Source organism: Colobus angolensis, unplaced genomic scaffold, assembly GCF_000951035.1.
Source record: "Colobus angolensis palliatus isolate OR3802 unplaced genomic scaffold, Cang.pa_1.0 Scaffold257, whole genome shotgun sequence".
NCBI classification, from domain to species: domain Eukaryota; kingdom Metazoa; phylum Chordata; class Mammalia; order Primates; family Cercopithecidae; genus Colobus; species Colobus angolensis.
Window position 1 is genome coordinate 2,872,767 of NW_012115788.1, and position 16,487 is coordinate 2,889,253.

A 16,487-nucleotide genomic window follows, 5' to 3' on the forward strand; every position below is an offset into this window, starting at 1 on the left:
TTTTAATAGGGTCTTGCTTTGTCACCCAGGCTGTAGTGCAGTGGTGTGAAGATGACTCACTGTAGCCTCCATCTCCCAGGATCAAGCAATCTTCCTGCCTCAGCCTCCTAACTACCTGGGACTACAGGTGTGTGTCACATGCCTGGCTAATTTTATTTACTTTTTTTATTTATGTGAGATGGAGTCTTGCTCTGTCACACAAGCTGGAGTGCAGTGGCATGATCTCGGCTCACAGCAACCTCCGCCTTCTGTGTTCAAGTGATTCTCTTGCCTCAGCCTCCCGAGTAGTTGGGATTACAGGCGTGAGCCACCATGCCCACGTCTCAATAGGGTTGTTTTCAGAAGGGTCCTCAGTTCTCTCTTTCTTTTGTATTGGAGGCCACAGTTACAAGATCAGGAGAGGCTCGCCTGAATTACAAGCTCACCTGGTCCATCCCTTATCGAATAATGAGATACTGGTTCACATCAAAGAATCAAGGCATTTCATTTGCCAATTTCAACCTAAGTGGAGAAACTGATGGTAGCTAATAAAATTGTGTCCTCATCAAAGGGAAACTTACCTAAGGCTTTGAACATTTGCATTCCTCCATATTTTCCTTCAAACAGAACAGTGTTGTTTAATGGGTTGAAGGCACGGCACATTCTCACTAAAACCACTTCCAAGCAACCTATGAGTAAAAAATAAAAATAAAGATAAAGTAAAAATATACATATATATCCAATAATAAGAAGTTATTACTGCATATAGCTAAGAGACTTTCAAGAACTGTAAAACACACAGAGAGACACATACAGACACACAGGCACACACCTGCAGAAATCCCTTAAGTTCCTTCCCCTAAAATAACTATTAGGTTGGTGCAAAAATAATTGCAGTTTTTGCCATTGAAAGTAATGGCAAAAACCTAATATATTTGCACCAACTTAATATGTTAGAAATAAAGTTTTCTTGATACTTACATGAAGAATTAAGGAGAAAATATATTTTACAGGTGGCTAGCTGGAGGGCAGTGACATTACTTGTTGAAAATAAATTTCTCTCTATTTTTTGACTAATATTGAAGCTAGTTTGATCCTTGAATTCGCAATTGATGAAATAAGAGCAAGAATTTTGTCTGCAGTGATAGGCAGCCATGATTATTGCATTCACTCTTGCATCTCCAGGACCAAGAAAAGTTTCTAGCACATAGTAGTTGCTAAGTAAATATTTATTGAATGAATTTATTTACTACCATTGTTTTTCCCTTTGAGCACTATTAACATCCTGAGGAAATACTGCTGCATAGCTTCTCCATGTTTTGGAGAAATGGACTTTTACCCCATAGTGTAGTTGAAGTTAACAGCCAGACTCAGCAGCCACAGATTTGCATGAGAGCATCATACTGGTGATTAGCCTACAACTCTGGTACCTGTCTTAGGCCACCACTTTATCTTTGTGTCTCTGTTTTATTTCCTTTGCTGTAAATATGTTTGCTGATTTCTCTCTGCTTGTCTTTGGTATGTCACCTAGCATAGAGGCTTATACATGGGGAGGATTTGCAAGTATTAATTGAAGGAATGCTTTTCTGACACACACAGTAGATGGGTACCATTTATTGAGTATCTACACAATGGAAGGAACTTTCTTTGGCCTCTTACATTCATTTTTTATCTTTGCTCCTTAGAGTAACTATTTCAGATGAGTTTATTAGCCCTATTTTATGGAGGAGTTACGGGAGGCCTACCTTTTTGACTAGAGTCAACACTTTTACACCAGGTAGAGATGTTAAAGATTATATGGTTCAGTGGTTCCCAAATGTCAGCCCATGGATTGGCTATATCTGAGTCTATATCTGAGATACAGTGAACTGGGTTCCCCTCCAGGAGATTTGGATTCCATGGGACCCACGGTGCCCATGTCTCTGAACTGTCAATAGTCTCCTTTGATGTTGTTGATGCAATTCTGAGTTTGGAATTCATTGTTTCTAGTCCATCTCTTTATTTTACAAATGAAGAAACCGCTATCTAGAGAGTTTAGCTCAAGGTCACATATCAAGTGTGGCAGATTTCACTTTTCAAAGAGGATCAGAAAAAATATCTTCCATCCCATATGTTTTCTAGGACCTTACCACTCCCCTACCAAGTAGTGGAATCCATGTCTCCTGTCCTTAAATCTGGGTGGGCTTTCATGACTGATGGTATATAATGGAAATAACAATATTTTGTTTTCTGAAGTTAAGTTAGAAAAGTCTATGCATTTCTGCCTTGTTCTCTTGGGGTGCTAGCTTTTGGAGCATAGTGATTATGTTGTGAGCAAGTCCAAGCAGTCTATGGAGGGTCTCACATGGAGAGGAACTGAGGCCCCCAGCCCAGTTCCAGGCTGTCAACCAGCACAACTCATCAGCCATGTGAATGAGCCAATTTGAAAGTGGATTCCTCTGCCCTCAGCTGAACTGACTCAGTGAATGCCACATGGAGCAGAGATAAGGTCATTCCTGCTGAGTCCTGCCCAAATTGTAGCTTTGAGAGAAAATAAATAATTCCTGTTGTTTTAGTTAAATTTTGCAGTGGTTTAGATGACTGGTACATCAAGTTGGCACTTCAGTCTAGGTTTTCATCAGCTTGCGTCATTGGGTAAAGAAGCAGCAATATCTTAGAATAACAGTTATATTTGGCCCAAGTTCAAATGCCAACTTTGCCGTGTACTGGTTTTGTAATATTGAACATAGATCTTCACTTCTCTGAATCTTTTCCTCCTCCTCTGTAAGATGGAAATAATAATATAGATCTCACAAGATTACTTGAGATGTCATAGGGAAACATAAACATATATGTATGTTATTTTACATATGAGTTTGTTACTATTATTATCATGGCCTAGGACTATGAAAATTCATATAAACACCATCGTGGTTCTTATTTTCTATTTTCAAAGGGGCCCAAGAAAGACAAATAATTTATTTTTCCTGTTTGGTAATAACATCTGCAAAGTCAATCATATGCAGAGTTTCTTGAGCTACTTCTGTTAAAATTGTGTGTGTCAGAGAGTGTGTGAGGGAAGGGTAGGGAAAGATTAGAGTACCGTGGAGTTTCTCCTGGTGTATACTGGCTGCAGGCTATCCTCATTAAAATGATTGGAAATGACCACAGAGGCAGAACTCAGCTAGCCTGCATTTTTTTTTTCCTTTCACAGAAGGCAAGGAGTACGTTTTAGCGCCGGCTCAGCAATTCAGCCACCTTGACACGCTAATTACTTGCACTGCCTGTCAAACTGTGTGTCTCAACCTCCGCAATTAATAGCTCCACTTTCAATAAGCAAAATTGTATTTGACTTCAAAGGGGAACTGAATGAGTATCAGGGCATTTTTATTACTGAGCGTTTCCTCGGGGAGTTGGCTGACAATGTGGGTGGTAGAAATGAGCTGCATATCGGAAGGAGGATTTTCTAGAATCAACACAGTGCTAAGGGCTGACCACATCCTTATCTGAAATAGGCCCCCCATGAATCTTCTTGCTTACCTGACTTCAGAAGTAGAATTTGATCATTTTGACAGAGCTCCATGAAGCCTGTTATCCGCTTTGCAAACTCCACCACGTATTGGATGGCGTGAGTGATCTGGATGGCACATTGTTGCCACAGTGCTTCCCTGGACTTCAGGAGAGAAGATGCACAATGTAAATAGGGCAAACGACGTATGGAGAGTCAACAGAACACTCAGATTTGCCTTCCTGGTGCTTACCTGTCAGTTGGGGCCCAAGGAGGGAATTTATATGATTCCTTTAAAAAAAGAGGGCACTACTTTTATTTTTTTCCCCTAAGATAACATTTTGACCTGTTTGGACCTCAGTAGGCCAAAATGATCGAAGTACTGAGGCTGAAATAATAGCAACGTTGTTTATAGTATGTAAGGATAGCTTTGTTATTTTCTTTACTATTTTTTTCCTCCTTTTCCTCCTTCTCACCTAAACGAAGCCTAAGTTTGTAAAGAAAATAACAAATCTATCTTTACATACTATTAATACAAAAAGCAAAGCTTTGCATTGAGGGATAGCGATTTGATTCACAGGCTTCCATGACGTCGTTTTCATGGGTACCTGACGGACACTAAATTTGTAATATTTTTATGTTGTGTCTTTTTTTCCAGACCTACAAAGATTGTTTTTTGGCATAAAAAGAATTCCAAGGAAAAAGACATTATATCAAATCAAATCATTCTCCTAAGTTCAATAGAATCCCCCAGATATATTTTAGTTCTCAGGTTATTTTTTGAAATGTGTTAATTCTAATTTGTATTGACCATAGAAACGCAATACCTTTGCTTCCCTATTTATATAAAAATACTAAGATTTAATTGTTCTGGTGGAGAAAAATCAGCATATTATAAACATTTATTTAGATATACATACACTTATATATTTTATTAAAGTTCCATCTACTGGTAGATTTTGTAATTGGGGATCTCTATCCCAAAATAATATAATGTAAATGCTGAAAAACAACAATAAATTCCTCTTAAAAACTTCTTCAATAAACCCAAAGAAATAACACAGTATAATAATAAAAATATGGGATGAGTTGTTCCTTTTTTTTGGACTCTTTTTAACATGTAGGGCAAGAAAAAAATTTAGAAAGCTTTGTTCTATATATTTGTTGTATAAGTTTGTGACAGTTACAACCATTGTGATTATTACATTGCTCCTGCTCCTTGCCTCAACCCAAGAAGTCACCAAGAGATGTCCTAAAGTCATTTGATGAAGGCACAGTCTCTGTAGTCACTCAAATAGGGCAGGGGTTTTCAATCAGGGTAGTTTTGCCTCCTTGGAAACAGGTGGCAGTATCTGGAGACATTTCTGGTAGTCACAAGTGTGTGTGAGGGCGATGCCACATCTAGTGGGTAGAGCCAGGGATGCTGGTAAGTATCGAACAATTTCCAGGATGCCCTTACAGAAAAGAATTGCCCAGCGCAACGTGCCAATAGTGCTGAGTTTGAGCAAGACATCAATAGGGTAATCACAGAAAAACTTTCTCATGGTTGCCCAGAGTACCTTGCTTTGATAAGCTTTAATTTCTTCGTAGGTGTGGGTCTGCCACGCCAGCTGGTGCAGCTCTTCCATGGTGTATTGACATGTCTCCAAATGGGACTTAATGATGTTCTGTGCAATTCGATCTGTGAGAAAAGATATCAAGTCAAAGTTTTGTGAATAAAATCACTCTGCTCATTAGCTTTTAATGTGTTTACTATAAGAATGCCTTTTGGAGATACTCCAACTGTATTAAAGTGTCTTTAACATTGCTATCTATCTTAAAATCTTCAGACAAACTCTTTATTGCCTTTTTCAACTTTCAGTATTTTAATCAAAATTTACTGCTTTCCTCCAGATCTTTTGATCACAACCTAGGGGTTTTACAAGTTGTAAACCATTCAAAGGTATTTATTTATAAAAAAGACATAAAATTATCATATTTCTTGCTTTTGGGCTTGAAAGGCAACTAACAGTCTTAACACTTGTACTCCAAAACACTTTAAAATGTTTTGAAAATCACTAGAACCCTATTGTTTATCTCAGAAAAGGGGCATTAAAATATAAATTTATTTGCCTATATATGTTTTAAAAGGAAGCATTAAAGAATAAACTAAAAGAAAGGCTATATATAGAGGAAATGGGGAATAGAATGCAGGGACAAGGAAAGAAATTACATTTTCTGATAATATTTTTGTAGATTTGACTTTGCGGCAATGTAAACATCTGACATAATAATAGGAGAGGTGGTATACACAACACGATATTGGCTTATGAGTTGATAATGATTGGAATTGGGTCATAGGGACCACTATATTCTCTTTTTAAATTTTTTACATAATAATTTTCTTTTAAAAAGTTTAAAAATGATTAAATGATTATATTCACAAAAATTAGTAGCAAGCACAGTTTTGGGCAGTTTATCTCAATCCAGTTGTATTTCACATTGTATCTTAAATACCAATCATTTTGGGTTTTGAGACATGAAAGTTAAGCAATAGAACCAGATAAAAGGGGAGAGCTGTCCTTTATAAAAGCCTGCTGTGGGAGATCGAGACCTCCTGGTCAACACAGTGAAACCCCATCTCGACTAAAAAAACACACAAAAAATTAGCCAGGCGTGGTGGCACACTCCTGTAATCCCAGCTACTCAGGAGGCTGAGGCAGGAGAATCGCTTGAACCTGGGAGGTGGAGGTCGCACCACTGCACTCCAGTCTGGGTGACAGAGCGAGACTCGGTCTCAAAAACAAAGCAAAACAAAACAAAACCAGCCTGCTGTGAGTCCCCTGAAGGCGGCTAGAGCTAGAAGGCCGTCCCTTGTAATCCCACCTGCTAGTTGAAAATAAACTTTTCTTGTATTTCAGGTTGTGCCATTTCAAACGTAAGTTCTGTTCTTTCTAAACGGCCAACCCATTTCTCCAGGACAGCCCTCAAAGCAGCATTTGGGTGTCTCCTTTCTATCTCGCTCAGCTTCTGGTATACAGGGTACGAAGTAAATTACATTTTAGTGATGTAGAGAACAAAAATTTGTAAACTTAAGCTTCTAATAAATTTTCTAAATAAAAATCTCCTATAGACCATCACCCGGCACATTGGAAACACTGAATAAATGGTAGCCACCGTTATCCTTATTAGGACAGTCTACATAGTTTGTCATCAGGGGAGCAATATGATGACTCCAGTGGAGATAAAATTCAGGGGATATATTTAATTCTGCAATCCATCCTACTGAAGGAAGATATTTCAATATTTATTAGAGTTTTTCAATCAAAATAAAATAATACATGTAGAAGATGCTACCAAATGCTAACTTCTGACGATAGTTCTACTCTATTGGGTTCAGCATTGAGCATTTCAAGACTTGCATTGCCTTATGATATTACAAAATCCTTTCTTTAGAAAATCCTGTATTCGAAGTTTTATTGAACATTCTTCTACAGTATAAAAAGGAAAAAATTCCTCTATCCATCATATTAAAATAGATTGGTATGTCATGGCTCATCATTTTTCAATTTCACTGGGGCAGTCTAATTACTTAGAATCTAGAAAACATATTTGCTCTCCAGTAGGTATATAATGATAACAAAAGATTTATAGCTTTATAGTTTTCAAACTATTATCTCCTTGGTGTAGTTTGTTTTCATCTTCAAAGACATGCTGATGTGTTGGTAATTTACAGGCTTCAAGGTTTATAAACAAGACGATCATTGCCACTCACAATTGTATTATGAAAAACTCTAGCTGTTCCTTTATGATATCTGCCTGGAACTGCTGGCCGAAGCTTAAGAATTCTCTGGCCTTCTGATATCAAAATATAGGAGTCTATGGTTTATGAGGAAAGGTAGGTATAATAAATACGTGGGAAGGTTAAGGAAATAGGAAATTAAATCCACATGCATGCTTCAGGACTCAACCCGGATGGCTACGCCTGGTGAAAGTTTCCCTGCCAACCATGTCCTCAGGAAGAAGGGCTGGCTGCCATCACACTTTGATTCTGCCTTAATTGAGCCCTTGTTCCAGTGAGACTCCTACTGTGGTTATTTGAATCCCTATGTTTGTCCCACACCCTTCAAGATTATGAGCTTTTCAAGAACTGGATAGCAGATCCCAGCATAATGCTTTCATATATTCATTGACCAAATATTTTTGAGAAGGTACTCTATATCAGGTCAAGGTACAGATTAAAAAAAAAAGATTTTGGCTTTTCTATTCTTTTCCTTTCTTTTTCTTTTTTCTTTTTTTGAGATCAAGTCTCACTCTGTTGCCCTGGCTGGAGAGCAGTGGCACGACCTTGGCTCACTGCAACCTCCACCTCCCAGGTTCAAGCTGTTCTTGTGCCTCAGCCTCCCGACTAGCTGTGATTACAGGTGCCCACCATCATGCCTGACTAATTTTTGTATTTTTAGTAGAGACAGAGTTTTCTCATCTTGGTCAGGCTGGTCTCGAACTCCTGACCTTAAATGATCCATCTGCTTCAGCCTCCTAAAGTGCTGGGATTACAGGCGTGAACCACCATCCCCTACACTTGCCTTTGTTTTAAAGTACCTTACAACAATATAATTTCATATCATGATGCAATAAATGCCCACAGTTATTGTGGGAGCCCAAAGAAGAAAGTGGCTAACTTAGTCTGGGGGGAGGGGCAGGAAAATAACCATAGAGGAGATGCCTGGGTCTTGAAGGATGAGCACAGTTTGCCACATGGAGAAGAGAAAGATGCATCCCAGGTAGAGGGAATGATAGATAGAAAGCTAGCTGTAGGCTAGGTAATTTCTGACATTACATCTTATATATTTACAACCTTTACTTCTTTACAACAGTCTCCCCTTTACTGAGGATAGAAGTGAGGTGTAGAAAGAGCAAGTGAGGGCCTGGTGCGGTGGCTCACACCTGTAATCCCAGCACTTTGGGAGGCCAAGGCAGGTAGATCACGAGGTCAGGAGATCGAGACCATCCTGGCCAACATGGTGAAACCCCATCTCTATTAAACACACACACACACACACACACACACACACACACACACACACACACACACACACACACAATTAGCTGGGCTTGATGGCAGGTGCCTGTAATCCCAGCTACTCAGGAGGCTGAGACAGGAAAATCTCTTGAACCAGGGAGTCAGAGGCTGCAGTGAGCCAAGATCTGGCCACTGCTCTCCAGCCTAGCAACAGAGCGTGACTCCGTCAAAAACAAAACAAAACAAAACAAAAAGACCAAGTGAGTCTAGATCAGTTTCTATGGAGCTAGTAAGCAATGTTTTGAAACCGAGTCTGTGTTTCCTGGCTTGAATTTTACCAATTCAGAGATAACTGGTAACTAACCAAAGTTGTAAAGTATGGTCTGTTTCTTGGCTTATTTATTTATTTTTGAGACAGAGTCTCATTCTGTCACCCAGGCTGGAGTGCAGTGGCATGACTGTGGCTCACTGCAACCTCCACTTCTGGGGTTGAAGTGATTCTCCTGCCTCAGCCTCCCGAGTAGCTGGGACTATAGGTGCATGCCACCATGCCTGGCTAATTTTTGTATTTTCAGTAGAGACAGGGTTTCTCCATGTTGGCCAGGCTGTTCTCAAACTCCTGACCTCAGGTGATCTGCCCTCCTTGGCTTCCCAAAGTGTTGGGATTGCTGGCGTGAGCCACCATGCCTGGCCTTGGTTTTTGTTTTAGAAAGGTGACTTTGGTCATGGTAAAGATGGGATGGCATTAGTGAGTACATGAAATTAATCAGGCTGTTGCAAAAATTCAGGCAAGCTCTGAGGAAGGTCTGGACTAGGTCATAATGACAGAGGTGGAGTGGAGGAGCTAGATTCAAGACAATTTTGAAGGAGAATACATGGGACCAGCAGATGTGGCACGGAGAGAAAATATTAAATATAGTAGGTGCTCAACCAATGTTGAGTTAGGGAAGATAATGCTGAAGATGATCCGTCCATCCCTTCTTCCTTCCTTCAATTGTCTGCTTTATTTCGCAAAGGACTTGTAAGTGTTAAGATTGATCCTTTGTTTGATGATCTTAAAGCCTGAGCACTCAGATGGCTTTGAAGTCAAATGGTAAGCATGCAAAATTATTTTCCATATCCTTGTGGTGGGAAATACAAGTCAAATCTCTTTTGAGCATAAGACTTATTAAGAATGGCAATGAAGGCAAAAGCACGGTAGCAGCAATTGCAGACACATTCCTCCCCTACTTTCTCTCACTGTTCTGCAGTGCAGAGGTGAGCCACGTGCAAAAACCAACTTGACCCTCTCAAATCTCAGGTTGATACAAGACACAGTACAGCTAGACTTAGTCTCATGGGAGCAAGGCTGGAGGGCTCATTCTATCAATTAGAAAGATGTTTGAATGTCCAAGGAGATGGTTTGCTTAGACTGAGAGTCTGCAGTTGTGAAAAGAGAAGGATTTAAAAAGAAAGGCCAAAGGAGAGACAATGAATACAGTATGCAAAGTTCCTGTTGGGAGCCAAAGGAACTTTCAAGAGTCCTTGCTTGGAAAAGTAGAAAACGTAAAAGTAAATGTAGTCCTCTCTAGGGACCAGCCACATGAGAAAGTCCAGACAAAAGAGACTGAGGTAAAAGAGCAGAGGATATGGAATCTTTCTGGGCAATCTCACATCCTTCATCCGTTACCCTAACTTGGATTGCAGCTGTTTTCAGCTCAGTTTTTGTTGGATTCTTTGACTGGCTTGGGCTGCAGATGGTACATGTCGAAGAAGAAGTCAGCATGCTCTGTGCTGGAATAGTAGGTCCAACAGGAATATTGCCCAGATAACTAACTGATGGGAAATTCCACCACCTCCAAAGGAGATGCACATGAACTCTACGCTCTGCGATTCCTGAGACTAGGGATGAGGCTGGAGAATTCTTAAGTGGGTGTGAAAGAAAACTTGTAATGAAAATGCAGCTACATCTTTTTAGTAGTTAAGATTCCCTACATGTGTTCAGTGAGACAGAGGTTTGTTCAGTTTACTAAGAGTATGTGGGCTGCTTTGATAGTTAATATAATCACATAGAGGAAAGAAAAACAATTGTATATGCTCAGTCTGTCCAGTCATTCCTTTTAATCACGATAAGGAAAAAGTGAACATTGATGCAGGCAAGGAAAAATTGGGTGTGTATTACAGGTTGATATTAAGTCCACATTCCTCATTTTCTATTTGTTAATTTTATGAACAATCACTTGCTATCACTTTCTCTCTTTCTCTTCCTTTCCCTTCTATATTATCATATGTATAAACACGTAAAACCTCCCCCCGCAAAACTGCTGTTTTGTTTTCAACTTTGGCCCTGATACTATTCTTAATGGAAGGCTTATTTGAATCCAAGATTTATATTCAATTAACATAATTTGTAACTTTATATATTAAGCAACTTTATGGGATAGAAATGGCAATGTGTGATTCAAATGAAAAAAAAAGTCTTAGAAAGTGTTAAAATAATTGATATAGGTAAATATACTTCTGTATCACTTTGATGAAAAAATATTTTAAAATATTGTTAAAATTGTCACACCTCCCTAGAAGTCTTAAGAGTAATCTTTAATTTTGAGGTGGGCAATAAGAAGAGAGAAATTAAATTTTTGAAGGGAAAACTAGAATAAAATTGATGGTAATTCTCAATAGTGTGTGCAGTAATTATAGAACCCTGGGGCTGGAGCTAACCTCCTTCCTCCATTTGCAAATGGACTGTATCTAAATAATCCTAGAAATTAGTTGAGTCTCCTTTCTCTCTTTCTCTCTCTCTCTCTCTCTGTCTTTCCTTGAGTCTGTAAAGGACTTCTACATATCCTATCCCATCCTCAATACTCCTCATTGTGATCTATTAATAAATCAAAGAAGAAAGTCCAATGTAAGGATTTACAGCATGATTGAGATGTGCGTGATAAGGTTTATACAGGCAGGTAAATAGAGTTTTAAAAGGTCAATTATATCAGATGATGTAAAAAGGTGTAAGAATAATATTTTGAAGCAATGTTTAAAGAAATACATGAAAAATAACTTCTCTTACATATTGATCCACATGGTTAAGCAAAGTTTGGAAACAAGTCATCCAAATTACCTAATTCTATGTAGAAAGAAAAAGGGCTACATCTGCTTATTTTGGTGAGAAAGAAATAAACTGACAAGCAAGGTGACAATGTCTTGTTTATAACTGTGATGTTATAAAATAAGGACCAGCTTGCAGCTACTAAAATAGCAAGTGACCTTCTGCAGCTCTGATTTCAACCACTCAGCGGGTTTTTTCCACCAAAGCGGCTTATTTTAGCTTCACTAGACATTTCAGCAAATGGCGCTCTCCAAAGGCTATGGTGTCTCAGATACGGATTGCACGGGTAGTTTCATTAGAATCCCACATCCTGGGAGTGGGGAAAGTTGAGTATATCTTTAAAAACTGCTGCTTTCAGTGTTATTGCCAAGAGCACCCGAGGCCCAACTGCACCAAGGTGAGAAAGCTGAGACTCAGAGCTATATATAGCGCTAGAGGGTGTTGCTCCTGAACTTCCTAATTCTCTACCCCCACTTCCTCCCTCCATTTTTTCTTCCTCATGAGAAAGAATGGTTTCTTCCTGGAGAACTATACCCTCTATTCATTTTTCTCCACAAGGGACTTTTTTTTTTTTTTATTTTAAAGTTTTAAGTATTCTTTCTAAAGTACCGTATCTCAGCCTCAATCGAAGTGATTAATGAATTTTTAATTTGTCACTTGCCTTAAGGATCTAGAGTACCACTGAATTCTCTGTTTAGTTTATACTACTAGTGCGAAAATGGAATTCTTAGGGGATTCACTTTGAATTAGTGGCAGGATATCTCTATGGACTTGCTCAAGGCATGTTTTAAGTGCCTACTTTAGGTTTTCATAATATCAAGATTTCTTAGAATCTGTGCTCTTAGGCGGTAACTAAAACATACAAAAACAGTTGGTTGAAAGGTGAAACATTTAACCAAATGCACACACATTTTTCCTTTTTCAAAACAGACTGCCAGTTTTGTTTTCTGTCATTGGATAGAACAAGTCTAGTGGTTTGTCACTGATGGCAATGTCAGAAAAGACAATGTCATTTAAAGACCTTTCTGATTTTTCTAATCCCTAGAGATGGTTATTTTTAGCATAAATAGAATTCTGCTGTCAGAATAAAACCATCAATATATTTAAGCTTAAAACAGCAATCTGTTAGTGATCTCTAGATTCAAAGGAAGAGTAGTAGATTTAGAATTTCGTTTCCTTAAGTTTTTTTAAGCAGAATTTGGGGGCATCAATAATTTATAACTTATTTGTTGGCTCAGTTCATGGTCCAACCACTCATTACTTCCTCCTCAATTAATCAGGATAGCTTTCAGTCTCCTTTACATGTAAATTCTGTTGCCAACTCACATATCAGAGAATGGCATAACTGATTTTTACTTCATGCAGACCTGAATATTCTAAGACCAATTTGCTCCTAGAGTTCTTCAGAAAAAAATATGTTGACAAAATGTAAGATTATGCTGTTAACTTTTAAAAACAATAAAAATATAATAAAATACAGTTCAATAAACTATGAAATGGAAAAAAAATAAAAAATCAGATTAATGCAAGTAATAGTAATAGCTGGGCAAAAACCGAATGAATAGATTAATAAAGTAATTAACATTTTCTCAAATTTTAGGAAGCTGAAGTAAGATTGCATTTTTTTTTTTCTTTTGAGTTGGAGTCATGCTCTGGCTGGAGTGCAGTGGTGCCCCCTTGGTTCACTGCAACCTCTGTCTACCTGGCTTAAGGGATTCTCCTTTCTCAGTCTTGCAACTAGCTGGGACTACACGCACGAGCCACCACACCTGGCTAATTTTTGTATCTTTTAGTATAGAGGAGGTTTCACCATGTTGGCGAGTCTGGTCTCGAACTCCTGGCCTCAGGTGATTTGCCTGCCTCAGCCTCCCAAAGTGAGCCACCGTGCCTGGCTTCAAGTAAGATAGCATTTTCTAATAGAAGGTAAGAAAGCAGGAAGTAAAGCTGAAAGAATCTACATGGCATTTGTGTTTAAACAGAGTATATCCAAAGCGGGGAAAAAAAGCACAAGCAGCAAAAACAAGTTAACTATCTAAGAGGGTGCTTTCTTTATTTAACAAGAGAAAGCTGTTTTGGATCACAAGCATTTTGCTGTATTGCAAGTGTGTGTCTAATTTTTGGGAAATTAGAGTTTCCTTTCTTGAAATCGGGTGACGAAATTGAGAAAGAATCTATTATAAAAAGATCACATTTAAAAGTGAACTTTTACAGTAAAAGATCTCCTCCACAGAACAATCAGAAAGATTAATTTACTTAAATGTCCTGCAGTTGATGAGTTTTAAGGGAGTTACATAGTAAGACCAAGGAAGTCAACATGGCCCCTTTCAGTCTTTTAGTTTGTGCATTTGGGGAAGTCACTTAACCTATTTAACTCCATTTTTGGGGGTTTGATCCTCCATCTGCAAGAGGATTTGGCATCAGTGATGTTTTCTAAGCGCTGTGTGAAGCTTGACAACTTGAGTCTGGAGAGGCTACATGAGAATTTTCTTCCAATTATTTTGAGGTGGAGTCCCGCTCTGTCGCCCAGGCTGAAGTGCAGTGGCGCAATCTTGGCTCACTGCAACCTCTACCTCTCAGGTTCAAGCAATTCTCCTGCCTCAGCCTCCCAAGAAGCTGGGATTACAGGCACATGCCACCACACCTGGATGATTTTTGTATTTTTAGTGGAGACAGGGTTTCTCCATGTTGGCCAGGCTGGTCTCAAACTCCTGACCTCATGTGATCCACCCGCCTCGGCCTCCCAAAGTGCTGGGATTATAGGCATGAGCCGCGGTGCCCGGCCGACGTGAGATTTTTCTTTGTTTTGACGCATGAGGGAGAAGCCTTGCAGAGTTACAGAGGGTGAGAGTGTGGTTTACAGGCTTAAAAGCACTTGAAGAGTCTTAGATAGGACAAACCAAAACAGCACAATCCAGAGGCCATGAAAATCTTCCTTTAGTCTCCTCAAAAACTGCACCTCCACACGCTACCAAAGGACAACAAATGGGTCACAGATGATGAAACCTCATTATGAAAATTGCTCAGGGCCATCACTAGGATTGATTTTCACTGTTTGAATTTTGTTGACATATGGATTGATTGTTAATTTAAACAGATGCAATCTCTCCCCCACCTCGCCACCCTTTTGGAGGTTTAGTCAATTCATTTCTGACCTTTCGAAGAACTAATTTAGAGGTAATCTTTGGAGGCCATTTTTATATTTTCAAACACCCTAAATTTTAAAAAGCACATTGGTAATTTAAATAATGCACTTAATTGACTAATGCTTTAAAATAGTGAGTTTTTACGGTTCCTTATTGTGTCAAATTGTTCCAGAACAAACCTCGCTGAAAACCACATAGCAGTTCCCCAATAGGCCTCATAAACATGCCTCAAACATAAACAGCAAATTCAGTCTCCTCAGTATTAAGATTATGTTGTCAAGAGAAAGCCTAAACAAAAAATAAAATAAAACAAACAAAAATTTTTTTTCCAGCTGGGACAATTTCCAGCAGGTTTCCCCACATTTGCAAAGATCACAGAAATAAATCCTGTATTGGTTAGCAGAGAGCACCCGTTAAATTGGTTGCATACCATGGTAATCACACCAGAGTATACTAATCTCCATCAACCTTGTGATCAATTGGCATTTCTGTGTTCCATAGCCCATGTGGTATTTTAACCCTTATCAACTCTTCCAAAAATGGGTGCTTGAAAATGTGGCTAATACATTCACCCCCACCAGTGGAAAAGTAATTCAGAGCTCTGAGAGCCAATGTCAAAGCTTGCAATGCCTTAAAAGTATGGCTTCTCTGCAGTATAACATCTTGTAATACGATTCAATGTGGCAACTGTCATTAGGGACTGATTCTGAGGTCACTTCATAAATAGAAACATTTCCTACTCCTCCAAGTCACAGGCAGAACCTCCTGAAATCTCCCTTCCTTTTGCTTACTGTAGAAGATTTTATAATTACTATGGCTTTTGAAATTGAATGTATAAAATGGAGTTGGCGTTCCAGTAGCTTCTCAATAACATTTTGTTGTTGTTGTTGGTAGATTCTAGAATCTTCTTTCGAGGTTCTGAATTCTAAGACAAAATGTGATCCCAAACTAGTTATCTCCAGGAGAAATACACTGAGGAAGATAAATTTTGCACAATTTCAACTCAAAATAAAAAAGGTGCTTTAGAAGATTAATGTAATCTAGTGAATTGCTAGCACATTGAGAAAACTGTATTAACAGTATTAACTGTATTAACTGTATAAGCATGTAGTGACTGATATGCACACATGTACTGTAAGTAGATATGTATGTCCATGAGTACTTGAATTGAGCACATGTGTGTGTGTTGTTTGTGATGTAAATCATATTTATATTTGTTTGGAAACTGGCAGGTTACAAAGTGCTTTGTATACATTCTACCATTTATTGCAGTTGTGGGGAAGCACCGCACATGTTATTAGGTGATTGTAGACCATCATTGCAGGGTTATGAGACGATATCTAGAAAGATATGCATTCAAATAGCCCTAGGGATTAACTGTAGAGTCCGTGGTTCCAGGTATCCTCTACAATAATTCCTAGCCATAGACTGGTTAATACTATAGGTGTAACCATGATAGGGGTCCTAGGAATGTGACAAACTGGCCCCAAACTGGAAGAATTCCTTTTTGAGATAGAAAGCAGAATTTTGAAATTAAGTAGGCTTTGGGAGATATTCTGGGGTTGGCACAGAACATGGTGGTGTTAAAATTTCAGAAGAGTCAAGTAAGCCCCTCTCCAATGACCCAGGTGACCCAGGTAGGTGGGTTCCTTAGTAGTCAAGAACATATCTTCTGCCAGGCATGGTGGCTCATGGCTGTAATATCAGCACTTTTTGGAGGCTGAGGTGGGTGTATCACCTGAGGTCAGGAGTTCGAGACCAGCCTGGTCAACATGGTGAAACCATCTCTAC

At 38.9% G+C, this 16,487-nt stretch overlaps 1 protein-coding gene across 2 annotated transcripts in view; it reads right to left on the reverse strand.

Annotated features, from left to right (window-relative positions):
* The window catches only part of RORB (RAR-related orphan receptor B), a 190,607-nt gene that overhangs the window by 22,646 nt on the left and 151,474 nt on the right, over window positions 1-16,487 (reverse strand). For both annotated transcript variants that reach the window (XM_011947024.1, XM_011947025.1), the window contains exons 5-7: window positions 5,026-5,147; window positions 3,499-3,631; window positions 561-668 (exon numbers count right to left, since the gene is read on the reverse strand). In XM_011947024.1, coding sequence (XP_011802414.1) covers window positions 561-668; window positions 3,499-3,631; window positions 5,026-5,147 — 363 coding nt within the window. The remainder of the gene's footprint in view (window positions 1-560; window positions 669-3,498; window positions 3,632-5,025; window positions 5,148-16,487) is intronic.